Source organism: Chenopodium album, chromosome 3, assembly GCF_948465745.1.
Source record: "Chenopodium album chromosome 3, dcCheAlbu1.1, whole genome shotgun sequence".
NCBI classification, from domain to species: Eukaryota; Viridiplantae; Streptophyta; class Magnoliopsida; order Caryophyllales; family Amaranthaceae; genus Chenopodium; species Chenopodium album.
This window is the reverse complement of record NC_137836.1, coordinates 21778140-21798606: the sequence shown is the minus strand read 5'-3', so window position 1 is coordinate 21798606 and position 20467 is coordinate 21778140. Positions and strand designations below refer to the sequence as shown.

The following is a 20467-nucleotide window of genomic DNA, read 5'->3' as shown; positions in this document are numbered from 1 at the left end:
ATGCTCGAGTATGAAGTACGCTACACACCGCTTGAGAAATTGTGCCTCGCACTGGTGTTGGCCACAACTAAGCTAAGACATTACATGCTTGTGCACACAGTCATTGTAGTTTTCTCGAATGGATCTACTTAAGTATCTATTTGAAAAGTCTACACTCAATGGGCGCATATCAAGGTGGATAGTCAATTTAGCCCACTTCGATGTAAGATTCATGCCTCAAAAGGCTATCAAAGGATCTTTGGTCTCGGACTTCCTAGCGGATTTCCCAATAAAGGATTTAATGCCAGTACATGACAACGAATTTCCAGACGAAGACTTGATGGTCACAGAAGATGACTTTGACTTTATACTTCGATGGAGCCTCAAACCAAAAGGGATGTGGCGTTGGAGTATTATTAGTATCACCTACAAAAGAACACGTCCCAATCTCTATAAAGCTAGATTTCGACGTTACCAACAACGCTGCCGAATACGAAGCATGCGTGGTAGGCCTTAAAACAACTTTTGCATTGGAAGTAAATAAATTGCGAATATTCAGAGACTCTTCGTTGATCATCAACTAAATTTCTAAAAGATGGAAAGTAAGGAGCGAAAGTCTAGCCCCTTACCAAACTTATTTGGAAACTCTTACCAACCAGCTAGAAAAGGTAGAATACACCTATCTACCTAGAGAGGAAAACCAATTTGATGATGCCTTGGAAAGACTAGCCTCAATGGTTAGGATTCCTATGGTAATCGAGTAAATGCCACTAACCATAGAGAAAAGCCGTACAAGATGATGAAGTGGTGCTAGATGAAGAAGGCGAAGAAGAAGAACCGTGGTATGCGGATATACTTAATTATGTCACCAAAGGAGAATATCCTCCTCATGCTGATAAAAGAGAAAAACGAGCATTAAGACTCTTGGCTTCCCAGTACGTACTCATAGATAACGAGTTACATAAAAGGGTACCTAAGGGTTGAGCTCTCTTATGTGTAGGGAAAAAGGATGCCCAAATAGCTATGAGAATAGTCCACGAAAGCATTTGTAGAACCCATGTTAATGGCAAAATGCTAGTCCAAAAGATAATGCGAGAAGGGTACTATTGGACTACCATGAATAAGGATTGTCATCAATATGTAAAAAGATGCTCTAAATGCCAAATTTATGCTAATTTACACATGTTCCTCCATCTCTACTTTACACCTACACTTCACCATGGCCATTCTTTACGTGGGGGATGATATTATCGGTAAAATTACCCTTCCTGGGACAGGAGGTCACGAATACATCTTAGTAGCAATTGATTACTTCACAAAGTGGGTTGAAGCAAAAACATATGCTAAACTCACTACAAAACATGTAGCACTCTTTATCGAAAGGAATATCATTTGTCGATACGGAGTCCCACATGAGATGATAAGTGACAATGAAACTCACTTTCAAGCTGAATGTGAAGAATTGTTAAAAAAAATATAGCATTCAACATTATCATTCCTCCCCATATAGACCTCAAGAAAATGGAGCAGTTAAGGCAGCTGTAAGGAGGGTGATCCCATCGTAAGGGTGTCCTTCCTTAGATGCCCATTGGCCCTTTAGAACCCTAGGAATTTACACTTATTAGGGTGTAGTAGGATTTGAATTCCTGACTGTTTGGGAGACCTTGAATTAGAAATGATACTCTCATCACGCTTTATTGTAAGAAACAAGTAGGAGTCGCCAATGAGTTTTAGTAAAACTCATAAACCTTGTTCATGCCTTTCTTCCATGTGGAGTTCATGGAATAATCAGCACGGATCATAAGTTTATCCATGCCCAAATTGGTCTACATAAACCAGAAATGAGTTTGGGAGCGAGGGTACTAAAATAACGTTCCTTTTAGAGAGGAATCGCTACTATAGCCCTTGTACGACCTCTACTAGCTCTTCCTTTTTAACAATTTCATTACCAAACAATATATGCAATGTGATACCAAAAGACTAAGTTAGTTGATTTTATTTGAAAGAATTAATCACGTAGAAATTACATTGCAAAAGTCGTTATTCTTATTTAATCAGTATTCGTGAAAGAACAATAAATAAACAATATCCACCTTGTCTTAAGTGGTAAAACAACAATTAATTATTCAAATTCTAGTCTTGAATAACGAAAGAATACTATGTGAATTAATTAACTAAAAGTTTGTTTAAAGTGATCAAACAATACTATTTATTCAATTTAAGTTATTTAAACAATAAAGGAAAAGTGATTTATCTAAGTGCTTAGGAAACTAACCGTTCTTCTTTTATGTTAAATCTCCGTTTAATGTTTTTATGGACTTTCTTTCTTCTTCGTACCTCCAAGGACTTCAATGGATTTAATTAGGGTTGGAAAGTATTTGGGAAGAGAGAATAAAAAGTAGTATGATAGTAAGAAAAGTTGAGAGATTAGGGTTTTGAGAATACTAGGGTTTTAATTCTTAATTTTCCGGTCCCCGTAATGCTGAACGAAGACCCCTATTTATAGGCGTAGGGATCTAGGTTTAGGGTTTTAGAGCCGTGCCATCAGGTGGCACGTGCAACTCTCTGAGTCGCACTAGGTGCCGCGCGCATCTCAATGAGTCACGTGCGCAAGGCGCGCGCAACTGATCCAGTTGCGCTGGTTTGCGGTTTGCCTTATACGAAAACGCGTTTTTAAAACTTCCATAACTTTTGATTGCGGAGTTGGATTAAGGCGTCTGGGATATCATTGGAATGTTCTGAATGTCTACTTTCCAACGACGTTAGAATTAGGTTAAATTATGTTATGGATCAAATGTTATGGCCGTTGGAGTGCAAGGGTGTCGGTTTTAGGGCCCGGTTTAGTGTTTTGATCATACCTTCTTCGTTTTGGCTCGGAATTGGGCATAAAATATACCGTTAGAAAGCTCTTTGAAAGGGATATCCATCTGTATAGGCCTTGAATGGGAATTCGATAGTTGGTTCATCTGTCTGGCTCCGCTTTTCAACAATGTAGGTTCCATTGGATCCAATCATTGTATTTGACGTATTTGGGTCCGTTATTAATCAAGTTTAAACATGTATGAACACGTTTTAGGCCTAATTAGTAATAGGACAAGGATCTAAGATAACTTGGTCTCAATATGGGTTTTAACTTACTTCATAATGCTTTTTGTAGTCCATACACACTTTAACTTTGATCTAACATGAAGAACGGATTTTTGTAACATCATTGCACTTCCTTTCGGGACAAGAGGCCAAAAGTAGGTGTCAACAACAGCTAATCAAAATCTAGAGACTATTATTGAGAAAATAACAGAAAATTACAAGGATTGTCCTAACAAACTCCATTTCACACTTTGGGGTTATCGCACGTCAATTCGCACATCAACAGGAAATATGCCATTCTCCTTAGTTTATAGAATGGATGTCGTACAATCTATAGAGTTAGAATTACCATCTCTACGCATTGCATTAGAAAGTAAACTTGATGAAATCAAATGGACTAGAGCGAGGTATGAAGAGCTAATTCTACTTGATGAAAAGCGACTAGAAGCTCTACATCATACCCAATTCTATCGAATATGTATGGCTAGGCATTTTAATAAGAAGGTCAAGACAAGAAACATCAAAGTAGGAGACTTGGTGTTAAAAGCATTAAGGAAAAACGTTTTGGATCCAAGAGGCAAATTTAGGCCTAATTGGTCCGGACCTAATATTGTCAAAACCATCCTATCAGGAGGTGCAGCAAAACTAACTGACATGGATGGCAAAGAGTCCTCAAACATGACGAACCATGACCAACTTAAAAAGTACTAACCATAATTACTTGAGTAGGACAATCAAGAGAGCTACGTTTGGCCTGATTCCTTAGGAAAGATACGTAGGTAACCCTTTATAGGATGCGACCACTTTAATTTTTGCAAACCTCGCATCCCAGAAGCAATAGGAATTCGACAGAATAGCAGCGTCACAGAAAGAGGTCTGTCGCTGGCCGACAGACTGCAACGGAAAGCGACAACGCCTGTCGCTCACCGACAGACAGCAACGCCTGGCGACAGCTGCAAAACGTGGAGCCGTTTTTCTTTGAATATCTGGTCAAATTTTGGTGTTTTTCGGAAAATTTTCGACTTCCGTACTCGAAAAAAATTCTGGAAAATAAAATAATTTAATTTGTTTTCATTGCTTTAAAAAATTAAATTTACAGAAGTTGATTTAATCAAAAAAGCTGAAATTTCATTAATAAAATAAAGCAAATATTACATTATTGATGGAATTTAAATGAAAGCTTATTATAAAATTTTAACTTTAAATTTAAACTAGCTAATAAATTGGAAGTTAAGCAATGCTTCAATCTTTCTTCTCTTTCTTTGCCCTTTTCCAATTTTTATCTGCATCCTCTTCATCATCCAATACTTGAGCTAGTAGGCATCCTTTAGAGGACCTACATTCAATTTTAGAGTAAATGGTTTCTCCCTTAGCTAGGACTCCATGTTTCTTTTCTACCCATACCTTCTTCTCTAAAACGTCAACTTTTCTTTTCCCTTTATCCATTGTAGATTCTTTCTTCTTAGGTATCACAGGTGTTTTGAATTCAATTTTTTCACCCAAACGTTCCTTAACAGGAATCACTTTGTCACCTAGACGATTCTTCACATTGATTCATTCTACTCTGATTTTTCTTCATGTCCTTTGAAGGCTTATTAAGAAGCCATCTCTTCGCATCATTGGGCAAGGAAGGAGGAACCTTTTGGGTAATCACCTCCCATAAAGGCCTAGCACTCCAATATGTGTCAAATTTCTCTTCTTTTTGTGAAATAGGGAATTCATAAGGACGATGGAGATCCCGAGAAGGAATTGTTTGAAGTAGACCGTACTGCCTTTTTACCCTGCAGGGATAATAAAAAGTCATCTTGGTTAAGCTTGGAAGACGGAAGAAGGGTTGCTTGTTGACACCAACCATCTTCTCTATTTTCCACCAGGGGACGACTCACCTGATAGCAAGGTTGCAAGAAGCAACAACTTTATTCCACTCATGGCGCCCCATCTTAGAGAAGCGTTTCTTTTGCCTCACAAAGCTATTTGGAGTATATTTTTAAATATTGTTAGGAGGACTAATTAATTGTAGTCTCTCCATTCGCCATATCTGCAAAAAATTCAATGCAAATAAATTAGTATTACTATACAAAAATATATTTTTGAAATCTGTAATTAAAAATATTATTTTTCTACCTGTAATAAAATTGGAGAGCCCCGAAATGGTGCTTTTGGGATTTTTCTTCAATTCATCAAGACTAAGCATAGTCTCTACAACAATTAAAGGCATTGGATTTCTTCCAGATTCAATTTGCTCCAAAACAGTTAATATAATTGCTTGACCTTCATTAGTTCTACCACTAGTGAGAAGATATTGGTTAAGCATGCAAAAGAGAAAAGCCCTTCTTCTATAAACGTGAAAAGATTCAGAATAAGTTCTATCAAAGTAGTGGCGTGCAAATTCTTTTAAATTAACTACACTACCATCTACAATATTTGTTAGATCTCTGTCTCTTAAATTAAAGAAGCGCTCAAAATCTTTATAATAATATTCATTTACTCTAGGGATTACCGCAATATCTAATAAAGGGAAGCCTAGGATGGCACCAACTTCTTTCGGTAAACGGCTAATTTCATCACACCCTAGTCTAAAGCAATGTGTATCCGTATCTCAATATTCTAAGGCGGTTTGAATAAAATCTATATCTAGATCTACCCCCTTAACACCATAAATACCTCCCATGTGGAAAAATTCAAGGTCTTTCCTCTCTTTAGCTGCTAAAGATCGACACAATTCACGAGCGAAATTGCTAAAACTGTTAGTAACTAAAGACATGATTATTTTTTGAGAAACTAATATTATAATTAATCTGTTCGAATTATACAAAAAATCGGCAGATTAGGGGTCTATTTATTTACAAAATCGATGTAGTTAGACTCCGGAAAGGACTCGAAATCAGCGCACTGCAGCACTGAATGACAATCCTGTCGCTTGGCGATAGAGTATGTCGCTTAGCGACAGCAGCAACGTTCGGCAACAGCGCAAAATGCGTGGCAACACGTGGCGCAATAGCGCTTCCTCAACGTACTATGCAAACCGCGTTTTTCTGGATATGATTCGAATCCATACAATGACTTTACAATTTTACCCTTTGTTCAAATTTCCCACATATATTAATTTAATATATTTCCCTTTCTATTTAATTTTTTGGATTTATTAAAACTTAATCAAATTTAGGTTTGTTTTAAGTCCAATTTATTTTTCATTTTTTCTTTTTGGGGGAGAAAGTCGGATACCCTCCATTAGTAATAAAAATGACAAAAAAAATTTTGCGCAAAATTAATCATAATTTTATCACAATTTTTTGCACACACACATACGCACATAAAAATAAAAAATAAATGCAAAGATAATATAGTCATAATAGATAAAAGTCTATATATACAAAACCTGTCTAACAAATGCAGATAACAAACGAGTCTGTCAGGCAAATTCCTATAAAAGTCAAAATAAATAACAACACAGGTACAACTACGACACTAGAGGACGCAGATGATGAGGAATGTTCATCATATCGAAGAACTGCGCAGATCGAGGAGTATGCTCCCCACCAGCTCCGGTATCTCCATGAGGAGGGAAACTCAACTCATGACTAGTCCACCCGAGGTCGCCCTGGTGATGAATCAACAAAGGATGAGGCTACGGAGGCTGCTGCGACGACGAGCCGACCTTGTACGTCCCACCACCCCTCGGAGCTGAAGTCGCCTCTCCCTGGCCCATCGGCCCAGCCTGTGCACTCTTAAATGAAGAACCCAAGCCCTCCACCGCCTCGGTCCAAGTAGCATCAGATCGGCCACCCTGACCACCAGAAGTAGTACGGTAATGCCTTGAGCTAGACCTAGCAGGCTCTCTCTGAGCCTTAGGTCTTATCCGAGTACGGAAAGGAATAGGTTGTCCCTGCAAAAGAAATCAAGTCAGATGCAAAGAAAATAGAAATATAAACAATGTAGAAAAGAAGAGGAAAACCTACCTCCGAACAGTGTCGTCGCGACGACAGGAAGCTACGTTCCTCATCCGCACGAGCTGGCTCCGAAAGGCCTCTATGCACCTGGCCATCGCCGTAACCACCTTGCTCGAGAACTGTCAAAGAAATAAAGTCAGTAACAATACAAGACAGATATAAACAAATAGCAAGCAGATAAGTCACCCGAGTCTGATGGCTAGGGATAGATCGCTCAACAAAACGTTGATCCACAGGAGCCAGATGGATCATCTCCTCAATAGGCCCGTATGTCCCCTGATAGTGGAGGGACATACGAGGAGGAACGAACTCAGTAGGCTAAGTCTGGAAAAAAAGCAAACGAAAGTGAATAAGATACCACTTGGGGGCTACTTAGAAAAGAGATAAAAGACAAAAATCATCACGCCGCCTCCTCAGACAAAACAGGGGCCGGAGCTAACAACGGCAGCAGATCCTCCTCGTAGCACTGCCCTGAGCTAGCATGTGATCGCCAAGGGGTACCAGCAGGCGACCTCTCTGATAATTTGAGCAGCATCGCGTCATGGAACATGTGGCGTGGCGGAGGAGCAGGGACGACGAAAATATCTGAGGAGTGGTGAATAGCAACTCTCTCTCCTAGGTACACCGCCGCCTCATACGTCCCCTAGAAGTAGCGACGCTCAGCAGTGTACTGCGCAGCCAGCGTAGGAATAACCAAACCGCCCCATGGCCGGTATAATACATCAAGCTCCTGCAAAGAATGCCTATAAGATAAAGCTCTACCAAAAGCGATACAAAGATATCAACTATGCAAAATAATATACCAAGAGGATCAGCTCTCGAACACGGTCAGTAGTATCCTGGTTGCTAAAGAGACCTCCCCAACAGGCGTCAACAAGGAACTCGCATGGAGATGGTCTCGCTGTCGCAAGCAAAGGAAAGTAACCATGGAAAACAAAAGATAATAAAAGATATCAGCAAATGCTAATAAGAGCTTAGAGCTAACTTTGTAAGAGATGAAGTATACCTCTATGACACTCCAGAAGCTAGACAGAGCGATGTCTCCTATGTATGAATGGAGTCGACAGGAGTCTCGCAATCCTCGTATAAAGTCAGCATAGGCCAAGCTGGGCCAATCATAAGTCCCGAAGCTGAAGATCGCGGACAGCAAGAAGGTAGTAAAGCAACACCCTACTACCCTTGTAAGGGGAAAACGTCCCTGACAACAAAATAAGTGCAAAGATGCACACCCGCTGCTCTTGGGAGGTCGCATTGTCCTCGAAAGCTATCGCCAGAGTCGACCGGAAAATGCACCTGGAGCTGAATCGTGATGGCTCCACCCCAGCACGGGCCCAAACAACAATCGGACCCAACAGCTCATCGACCTCAAGAGAGAAAACACTGATGGAGCTGTTGAACGGCAGCGCGGTCGAGCTAAACTCCAGTCCCTAGATGAGACAGAAGTCGGTTGGGGTGACAGTCATCTCACCCCAAGGAAAGTGGAAAGTGTTGGTGGTGTCCCAGAAGAACTCCACCAAAGCACGAACCACGTGGTGGCTCGCATCGAATGAATACATGGCATGTGTGGCCCGGAACAGGGCAGTCAGCCCACAAGACTCCTAAAGAAGTCGCATCCCCTCATCGCAGCTGAAATACTTGTCGTACAGGTTGCCCAGGTTGTCATTGCCCGAGCCGTGGCTGCGCGCCCTACCACTAGTGATCCCGCGACGCACCCTCTCTGAAATGTGGTGCTCGGGGGCAAAGAACAGCGTCCGCTCGTCGCACTCAGGGAGGGGACCGAGAGAGGTTAACGGATCGGCGTCCTCCTTAACGGGCTCATGCTCTCGTCGTGTCTCTCGGGACCAAGCCTAGCCATACTACATTGTGCAGAATTGACAAAAATTAAGGCTCTATAATGTCTAAGGTTCGCCTAGCCGCATGATACTATGTTCGTAAAAAACAGAGCACAATTTTAATTCAAGCATATATGGCATTTTTCAAGCAACCAATCAATTTCTTAAAATATCATGATAATTATTGTGACAAATTGAACAAGAATTGCTAGCAAAAACATCAAGAACGAGCCACATTGTTTTCCCGACCTTAAGAGGTTCAACAATGGTGAATCGCTCGTTTCTTCACCAAATTGAGTCAAACAAGTCTCAAAATACTCCCAAGGCAATATATAAACATAATCAAGCAATTTCATGGCATAAAATTTGACAAACAAAGCAAATTGAGCAATATATGTTTCGAATTTTCGACAAATACGTGAATAAACATGAACGAAATTTATCGAAATTTGAGTGAGTTGGGAAAAAACATATATAGATCAACAAACTAGATGAACAAAGCTTTGATTTGCAACAAATTTGAGTGCATTTGGTTGAGAAACGAGTGAAAATGAGCGATTCGAAGTTTCGCGGCGAACTCGAACGAAATAAGAGCAGTAACAACAAAATGAGGAAGAAAAGGGATTCATACAAAAATACCGACTTCAGCGTCACACGACAGCTCTGTCGCCGAGTGACAGAGTGCAGCGCCTGGCAATAGGGAAAAATCCGAACGCCGGAGACGTGGTAGCGGTGACAAAACGCTAAGCCTCTCAGAATTATTATTTTGACCTCATACAACAATTTTGGGTTCCTTGGTACGCCAGTTAGCCCCTATAAGAAATTTGACATGATTTAGTAATTGGCTCGGTTTCAATCGCATTAAGTGATCGGCCTGTTAAATTATCGTCTCACTTAGCTTAAAGCGCCTAAACATTGGCTCACCGCAAAGGCACCGACATAATGGTTCGTAGACAAACAGAAGCACCGACATACTGGTTCACAAACAGCAAAAGCACCGACGTATTGGTTCACAATTCAGAAGCACCGACATACTGGTTCACAAGAAGCAAAAGCGCCGACACACTATCATAGCAAAAAGCAAGTTCAAGCAAGCTTTAAAGGATTGACAGGCGTTGGTCTTCGGGGATACTCTTCAGAGTATTATTGCAACAAATGAGGATAGCTTCAAGCGAAGCAATCTTCGATCATGTTCCCTGGCTTGCGGAAGATGGTCACAAAGCACTAGAAGGTCGTTTCAGGTGAAGAAATCTTTGATAGGGTTCTATAGCTTGCAGAAGACTATCACAGTAGAATTAGAGGCAGTTATAGGCGTAGCAGTCTTCAAGCGGTATCCCCTAGCTTGAGGAAGATCGTCAAATTAAAGAAGCTCTTTGCTCAGAGATGCGTGGGCATATCATTCAAAGCTCTTTCTTTAGAGACGCGTGGACATATCAACATTAAAATAGCAGGATGGCGTTCCCTAGCTTGTGGAAGGTTGTCAACAGCAAATGCAACAAATCGGTTACCCCCTAGAGACGTGTGCTCGACGATGCAAGATACGCATTTCTTAACTCTTTTATCTGTTTTAACTAACGCTAGTTTTTCAGGTATTAGCGTTACAAGAGTGATTTGGGATCGCAGAACGTTCTGAATCATTCTCCGTCCCTATCGATACTTTGACTTTTGTTTTTGAAACTTTTTTTTATCCAAACTCAGTCAAAGTGGGGGCTTCTGTAGACATACAAATGTGTCTCCCCAAAACCAAACCCGATGATGAATACCTTTCATGTCGAATGATAATCTAATGAAGTGAAAGTGTGGAAAGTCTAGTGTTGCGGTTAGTTGTTAATTCTTTTCTTTCTCTCTGTTTTTTAAAACCTATTTTAAGAAAATAGTCAATCCAGTTTAGTTTGGTCTGCAGCAAGGGACCAATAATAGTGTAGTTGTATTGGGCTCGAAAAGAGCTTTCCAACGATATATTATAAGCCTAATTCCGATGAACAATTAGGAAGTTATGGCCAAATTACGTACTAAACTAAGCCCGGTTTGATTTTTATATGGGGCCCAATGATCTAGAGGAGGGCCTATTATGATTTCATTCCTAATGCAATTAGGATTGATTATAGTCTTCTAGAATCTTCTAGAAGGTTCTTTTGAATCCTAATGTGATTAGCATTGATAATTGAATTTTAAGAGTTTTATTTAGAATAAAAGAAGTGTTTTAAAGGAAATTTCAGTTTTACCCTTCGTACGCTGAAATTTTATCAAAATATGAAAATGCGTGGAAAAACTTTCTGTAGCGCCGGACTACAGGCTGTCGCCTGGCGACAGGCCTGGCGCTGCGGCGACACGTTTGTCGTTTGGCGACAGGCTCTTTTGTTTGGCGACAGGGGCGTGTATGGCGACAGCGTCGTGTTATATTCTTTTCGAAACTCTGATTCTTTTTTATCATAATCCGGCTAATTTTCGTTATAAATAGCCTCCTAAATCCTCCGTTTTTAATCACCAATTCTCATCAAGAAATTCTTGATACTCTTTCTCTCTCTTCTCTAAACTAGCCTTTTTACAAAAAAAAAAAAAAAAATTATGCATTCACAAGATCTAGACACACCTAGCAAAGTTCGAAGTTGCCTTTGCCCTAGACGTGGAAGGTTTGATATTTTTGAGGGTTTGGTCCCAAATCTAGTCTAAACATTCTTAATTCTTTCTTTCAATTATTTAATTTAATTGTTTGATTTTATATTTTCCTTGAAGTTACTAACGCGCGTATTTTGTTATTAGAAAGAGGTACGAGGCATCCAAGTAAGTGCTTTAATTGTTTAATTGATATTATGATATAGAAATCATATTTAGGTTGTTATTTTGATTCCTAGTATCATGTTAGGATGCTTTTCCTAGTATTATGTTTAGGGTAAAGAATATACTGTCAATTTTGATTTCTATTATGCTTCCTATTATCTTTCCTAATAGCATGTTAGTATCATGTTAGGGTTGAAGCTTTGATTTTTAATGTTTATAGTGACATGCTAGGGTTTGTTATTAATCTTGTTAGTATCATGCCTAGGATATTGATATTATAATTTAACATGATTATTTTAATCATCATTATTATCTTGCTGGATATTATATTTTATTGTTATTGCTTGATCACACCTTTTATGCATGTTTAAAGGGAATTGGTACTTGTAGTCAGGCTTAATAAGATAATTAATAATCTTGTTTAGGGTTAATTTGATTATAATTCAAGTGATCACCAATAATAGTTTTGTTTGTGCATTGATATTCAACCAACATAGATAAACAGGTTTAGGGTTAACCTAATGATTGCATGTTAGTCACAAAGCGCACATGAATACGAGAAGAATAAAGTAGAGGCCTATTATTAGGGCAGGTACAATATCTTTTAGGTTGGATTTCTACCTTCATCCCCGAATTTCCAGTCTTGGTTCCAGACCTATTGGAGTTAAAAATCTCTTGGATCGTTAAGGGGTGTAACCTTCACCATGTGAACGGTTTACAAGTTCCCAAAACTTGTTTTGGACTCTTTTGATCTAGCTTCCTTCCCGTTGGATGCCACCATGCTTTAGTGTATGATCACAGTGGGGTAATGTTTGAAATATTCCCTACACATTGACTCAATTCAAATGGTACCGTTGGTCTTAGATATGTACCACCCAATTCAAATGGTATTTAATAAGTAATATAATGTACCACCCTATTCACACTGGTACAACCACTACTACAAAAACGACCAAATGCAACCCCAAAAATCCGTTGTAATAGGGCAAAAAACTATTGCTATAGACCTGCTACAACGGTTAGTGGACCGTTGCATTTGCGACCGTTGCTCTAGGTTTAATGCAACGACCTTTTGACCGTTGCAACGACCTTATACAATCTATCATGAACCGTTGCAGTAGGGCCTAACGCAACGATCTTACATACCTAATGCAACGGTATTAAAAATCTCATATTACGTTGCAGTAGAGCTAATTCAATGCATATTTAGATCAAATGCAATGCCCATTGCCTTTTTTGGACTGTTGTATCAGCTTATTTTATTATTATTATTATTATTATTATTATTATTATTATTATTATTATTATTATTATTATTATTATTATATTATTATTATTATATTATTATTATTATTATTATTTATTATTATTATTATTATTATTATTATTATTATTATTATTATTATTATTATTATTATTATTATTATTATTATTATTATGCAAAAACTCAAGTATGTATCGTTCAACGCCTTTGATTTAATGAGTGTGAACATATAACTTTGTTGTTGGTTCACTACGAAATAAACGAGCAAAAGCAACAGTCAAATGCAACGGTTTAATGTAACGGTCATAGCTAACACAACGGTCTAATGCAATGGGTAAAGCTACAACAGCGGAATTTTTTACTATTACGATGGTTTTAAAATAAACGTTGCAGTAGCTTTCATATGCAATGAATTTCTACCTATTGCAACGGCTTTATAATGACATTGCATTAGTTGATAAATATCTAATTATTAGGACGCGCTTTCACTCTTTTCATTCTGGCTCTCCTTCGCTCTCATCTCTCTCCTTCTTTCTTGGGTTTTTGCCTCCTCTTTCTCACACATTTTTCACTCTCATTCTCTACTCCATCGCCGCCGCATCCACTACTTCCGCCGCATCCACCGCCGCCCCACTCTCTCTTTTATTCTTCTTTCTCCTTATTCCCATATCGATCTTTCATTCACTCTCTCTCTTTGCAACAGCAGAAAACCGAGGACAACAACCACTGCTTTCCTCCTTCTTACACCGGCGTTAATTCAAACCGTGGAAAACCATCATTGCCGCCGCCGTCTATTTCTTTAATCTATAACAATCGAGCTTAGGTTTTTGGGTACGTTTATTCTGAATCGATTCGATGTGCTTGCATCTTCAACAACAACAAATTCAAATCCATTTTGAACCAAAAATAAGAAATTTGAGCTTAGGGTTTCGGATTTATCTAGCTTAGCGTTAGTTTTTGATCATTTGGTCCAATTATTCATGTAAAATGCTTTCGTTTCATGTGTTTAATTGATGTAACATTTTTGTTTGGATATGTACAATCTTATATCATTCATTTTGACCTCATTTTATCGCAAAATTTGTTTTAATCGTCTTTTTTGCAGTGACAATGACCTCATTTTATTGCCTAATTACTTCTAGAATAGTTGATTATATACGAGAATCGTTTTTCAATTTCCTAATTAAAGTATTTTTGGGTTTTGGATTTCAATATTTCAATTTTTTATGGTTATTTTTTTTACTGTATGATAATGGGTATAGAATTGAATTTGCAGAATAATATGCATTTGGTTTTTGGGGATGTCCATGGAGCTATTTTGCTTCCTAGAGATATGGAGCTTGAAAAAGCCCAAAATTTGGACATTAGATTTAAGAAATTAGGGTAAATTAATACTTATGCATTTTGATTTGTGTTACAATATATTGGTAATTTTGCTTAAATTTGTCAGCAATTTTGAAATTCATCTTGTTTTAATTCTGCAAATTTGTGAGGTAATAATGGTTGTTATTGGGAGATTGTTGATTTGTTGGCACTTTGTTTTCTGTTTTCTATACCATGTAGATATATGTACTGTCTTATTTGATATTTGCTCTACGATGTGTATGCAATATTGAATTTGTGATGATTTGGTATAGGAAAACTGTTTGATGTTGTCAATGTTGTACATTTGGTGGTTTTTTGTAATTCCAAACTTATGTAGACTTGTTGTAGGATTTTGGGATGTTAAGAAAGGTGTAACTATCATCAATTATTATGTTGATGTAACAATTGTAGTGGCTACAAAGAAGATCTCTTTTGTTAGTTTAATACCTATTTTCTTTAAAGCTCTATGCATCATCTTTTCCTGTACATGGTGTTGTTTGCTCTGCCAAATAATCTCAAGAGTATTTTATAATGTGGTCTTACCTGTGATGCTCTTACTTTGCCTACATTTGATATATCATACACATTTGTTTTTGTGCTTTTTTTTTCTTAAGGCTCTTTTGCTATTCTCTGTGAAAAGGGAAAGACAAATAAGAGGGGGGGGGGGGGGGTAGAATATAACTGGTTCTAGTGTTGGCTTTAAATGTATTTCTTGTGAAGATATTTTGTAAGGAGCCATTCTTTTATGGACATGATAATTATGACCAATTGGTCAAGATAGCCAATGTATGAATTTTTTCCATAGGAAATTAGATTTAATCCCCTGCAATTTTGTGGGTTTCTTATAAAATGATTTTTTCTTTTGGGTGTATGTGAGTGTTTTTGTGGAAGTAAATCTGCCTTTTTTATTTGTATAAAGAGCTCTATTTATATCTGGTATACTTTGTTATTCATGATTTGTATGCAAATTGTTTTCAAGTGCAGTTATTGATCAAGTTGCTTATTGAAATTCTTGTGCAGACCCATTGAAAAGCTCAGGTGTACTCCAAACATGAAGAAACACATCGACATGGTAAGAAACACATCAGCTTGGAATGTGATATCCTTTTTGAGAATTTGTTAGATCTGACATAGGGTTTCAAATGAAAAGGGCAAAAGGCTTTATCCTCTTTACTCATTATTTATAGTTGTGACATGAACTTATTAATTCCTATTTCTCTATGAATTATTCTTATGAGATGAAAAGAACAAGACCTTTATCATACCTTTTAATTTGCAATACTGAACTTATTAATAGGGTGAGCAAGCCAGGCTAAGTATGAAAGGATGGTGAATGAGATATTTATACTTATATTTAATTTCTTATATGTTTATGCAAGATCATGTCTTTGGTAAGTGTCATTGTTTCCTTGGGAAATTCTATCTAAATTACTTATACCGCCTACCGATAGAGGTCTCGGTAGCTAATCCTAATGTCATTTAATTTTCTTTTTTTTTTGTATAGGTACATGATGAACCACAAAGAGTAGAGGAGGAAAATTAACGTGATGATTGTCAAACTCGTACTTCTTAGTTTTAAATTACTTAATGACCTTGTTTAGGTAGATATATTAGGAGAATATAAAATGTTGTAAAGAAACGTATTTTCTCTTGGAAATTATTTTAATGAAGCATATTGCATAAGTATACAATGTATTACTTTTTTTTTGAAAGAAAGTATACAATGTAATTAAATTAAATACTCTATATTTTTTTAATAAAAATGAAATGATTACTATTCAATTTTGTTTACATCATTTGTATAATAATAATAATAATAATAATAATAATAATAATAATAATAATAATAATAATAATAATAATAATAATAATAATAATAATAATAATAATAATAATAATAATAATAATAATAATAATAATAATAATAATAATAATAATAATAATAATAATAATAATAATAATAATAATAAGTTGATGCTACAGTCCAAAAAAGGTTACGGGCATTGCATTTGATCTAAATATGCATTGCATTAGTTCTACTGCAACGGTATATGAGAGTTTTAATAACCGTTGCATTAGCTATGTAAGATCGTTGCGTTAGGCCCTACTGCAATGGTTCATGATAGATAGTATATGGCCGTTGTATTAGGTCAAAAGGTCGTTGCATTAAACCGAGAGCAATGGCCGCAAATGCAACGGTCCACTAACCATTGCAGCGGGTCTATAGCAACAGTTTTTTACCCTATTACCACGGTTTTTTGGGGTTGCATTTGGTCGTTTATGTAGTAGTTGTTGTACCAGTGTGAATAGGGTGACACTATATCACTTATCAAATACCATTTGAATTGGGTGGTACATATCTAAGACCAATGATACCATTTGAATTGAGTCAATGAGTATGACCAGTCGCGATTACTTAAAATTGAGGTCGGAACCAGACGTGTGTGTAAAGTGGATTACAAAAAACTAGGATGTACGTTTCACCCCATTCTGACTTCAACTGGAATACAAAACAGAAACAGTGGTACAAATGTTGATCCAATTTAATGCAATTGGACTTTGACTTGATTATATTTCACAAGAACTTACTGTCACCCTCCTATAAATACTAAAAAAATTAGAAATTGAAGATTCACAAATTCAAATAGCAACAAACAAGGAAAACCTGAAGTAAAAAATGTCAAGCTCAAGTGATGAAACCGAGTACAGTAGTCTGAGCTGGAGGAGTGCTCTGAGAAACCATAGCAAGCTTTACTTGATAGGAATTGCAAAGTACGCAACAAACGTTGGGATTGAGGTGCCCTTTCTTCCCGGGGAAGAAGACCAGGCATTACAGTTTCGTGTCTACTGCAACATGCCCATGGTGTTTCATATGGTTCTGATAAGCGTCGTGTGAAATAGAAGGCAGAACATCTAGCCTTGGAGAAGTACGTGAAGGAAAATGAGTCCAAGTTCAAGGGAAATGAGACCAAGTAGTCCAATCGTTATGGGTTTTTTTTTTATTCAAGTTAACTTTAATGGTCTTTTTTTCAGTCATGTTATCTTTTTTTTAAAATGAAATAAATGAATGTTTTATTATTTTAATTACTAGTTGTTACTATATTTCGAATGCATTACTTTAATCTTTTCTCAAAATCTTACACAATTATGTGCCATTACAACTAAGTACCATTACAACTTTATAAGTACCATTACACAATCGGGGCGTTTGGCAAATGGGAATTGAGGGTAGGAATGGGAATAATAATCCCTAATCTTTATAAACCCATGTTTGGTTGGTGGGAATTAAAATATAACATGGGAATGGGCTTGGAAATATTTAGCTTGTATTCCCTACATTTTATTACTTGGGGGGAGGAGGTAATATTTTGGGGGGAATTCACTAAATTGTTAAAAAGACAATTCTACCCCTATTTTGTGGCATATATATACCCTACCTCTGTTGTTCAATTCATTCTACTTCATTGGGGCGCCATTTTCACTTTCATTTGCCGCCATTGTTGATGTGAACAAGGTAAGTTGCTGGCTTTAGTTTTGTAATTTTTTTCCCATTTTCAATTTTTTGTCTTGTATGGTTAAACATTCAACTCACTTGTTAATTTATTCTTCTACCCTGTTTGTGGGGTGGGAAATTTAGCTTCAATTCAAAAAAATTATAGATCTAGTCATCCATGTATGCGTAGTACTTCTTTGTTCCTCAATTGTGTGAAATAATATGTTTTATGTGTTATTGATGAGCAATTTACTAATTTTTTAGTTTCAATTTGATAATATTGTTAGGATCTTGTTAATCCATTATATTAATGTAGTTAAAAATTTCAGATTTGACCTTTTTGCTAATAAAATCGTTTCTACATTATGTTAGTATTTATTAGACAAGTACCTTTTTGCTACTTTAATTTGTTCCTACTGCATGTTTGTGTTGATAATTCTATTATAAAGAAAGTAAAAAGTTTGTTTAATTTATGTTAGTAATTTTTTTTATATGAATTTGTATGAGTCTTGCCACTTTTATAATCATGAAATGAAATTGTACTTTGCATTGAACTAAATCTCCTTGCTTGTTTAATTAAATACAAGAGTCTTGCTCTATAATTTGTGTGCCAAAAATGTTGTTTCATACAGAATGGGTCGATATTTTGTCAAATTTTAAAATTCATCATGGAGGTTCATTTTCGGAAGATGGAGTTTTAACTTACAACGGAGGTCAAGAGTCTATTTTCCGAAATTGTGATGTTGATCGGCTATCATATTTTGAGATAGCTGACATGATAAAAGACATAGGTTTCAATGAAGGATATAAAATATATTACACTATTCCTGGTTATAACCTTGAAACTGGCATAGATGGAATTTATAAGGATCAATCTGTTATGAGAATGTTGAGGTATCGAAAGCCAAATGTCTTTCTTGACATTTACATTCAACATGTTGATCAACATGGTACTAGTGGCAATGCAAACGATGAGGATATTGATGAAGATGTTAATGTAAATGAGGTATTTTATTTAAGTATTAATCAACATGTGCCTTTATAATATTCATTTTTATATAGCTAACTGATTTGGTCTATGCCTGTGTGGTATGGACATTATCTTTGTTTAATACATAAATCTGAATTGTGTTACTTGTTACTTGATCCTTTTTCAAATTTCAAGTATCCATGTATGTAACTTCACTTATATATATATATATATATATATTTATTTATTTATTTATTTATTTATGTATTTATTTACGTGTACTTTAATTTTTTCTGCATTTTATTGACAGCCATGGCACGTCCACCTGCTAACAGAGAAATTTTAATCTTGTGGCATTCACTGAGACAACGTAGGGTGAAAATATTAAATTTTCTGTGTTGCTTTATGCTTATGTTGATGTTGTTTAGGAGGTGTAGATGTAAGATGTATAAGGAGTCCTGTTGGTATGATCCTGTTATCCGTTCAAAACACTTAAGTGATATGATATATAGGAATGACACCTTATGTATAGAGCAACTTTGTATGGATAGACAATGTTTTAAAGTGTTATGTAGTTTGGTTCGGGAATATAGTGGTTTAAAAGATAAGAGAAATATGAGTGTGGAGGAAATGGTAGCAATATTTTTTCATATAATTGCATATGATGAGAAAAATCGGGAAATAAAATTTGATTTTCATCGATCTCAAGAGACAATAAGTAGGCATTTTCATAATGTCTTGAGAGCAATTTTAAAGCTTTGGAGAATATTACTAAAGACCCCTCAACCAATCCCTGGAGCTTGTACCGATGAGAGGTGGAAATGGTTCTAGGTAAAATAGTACTGAACTAGAAGACCTTTATTAGATATAAACTTTGTTAGTGCCTGACATAAATATCAGTTTTGTTATAGAATTGCGTCGGTGCTTTAGATGGGACTTACATAAAAGTGAATGTGAGAGCGGTTGATAAGCCAAGATATCGTTCTAGAAAGAACGATATTTCTACAAATGTTCTTGGTGTATGTGCACCAGACATGCAATTTATTTATGTTCTAGATGGTTGGGAAGGCTCAGCTGCAGATGGAAGGATACTTTGAGATGCCCTTTCAAGACCAAATGGTCTTAAAGTTCCTCATGGTATTACATGTGTTATAAATTTCGTGTTAAGCTAATACATTGTCATATATAGTATGCATAGTATATATGTGATGAGTAATGTGACTAAGAGTTTCGATTTTTTTATAAGTTGTTATTACCTATTGGATGCTGGTTACAAAAATTGTGAAGGATTCCTAGCGCCTTATAGAGGACAACGTTATCATTTACGAGAGTGGACTAATCCGCCAATGAAGAAAGAGAAGTTATTTAACAAGAAGCATGCATCGACACGAAATGTCATTGAGAGAACATTTGGGTTGCTGAAAATACGATGAAATATTTTAAGAAATCCATCATATTATTCAGTAGAAACACATACAAAAATAATGTTAGCATGTTGTTATCTCCACAATCTTATAAGGCAACAAATGAATTATGATCCCTTTGAGAGATAACTAGATGAGTATATGAGGTCATTACAACCAGATGTCAATGTCATTAATACGATGGAAACATCAACACAATGGACTCGTTGGAGAGACCAACTTGCCCAAGAGATGTGGGATTCTTGGAGACCTAGAAGGCGTACTACTGTGTGATATATTTGTTCTTGTTGTCTGAACATTGAGGCATATTGTGTGACATTTA

The 20467-nt window shown here is 36.6% G+C and overlaps 1 protein-coding gene across 1 annotated transcript; it reads left to right on the top strand.

The window, feature by feature from the left end:
* The first annotated feature begins 18367 nt into the window (after positions 1 to 18367).
* Positions 18368 to 19818, top strand: LOC145624929 (uncharacterized). The gene is made up of 2 exons (XM_081678015.1): positions 18368 to 18757; positions 19633 to 19818. Exons 1-2 carry the CDS (start codon positions 18368 to 18370, stop codon positions 19816 to 19818), a joined length of 576 nt encoding a protein of 191 aa, XP_081534141.1.
* The last annotated feature ends 649 nt before the right edge of the window (positions 19819 to 20467 follow it).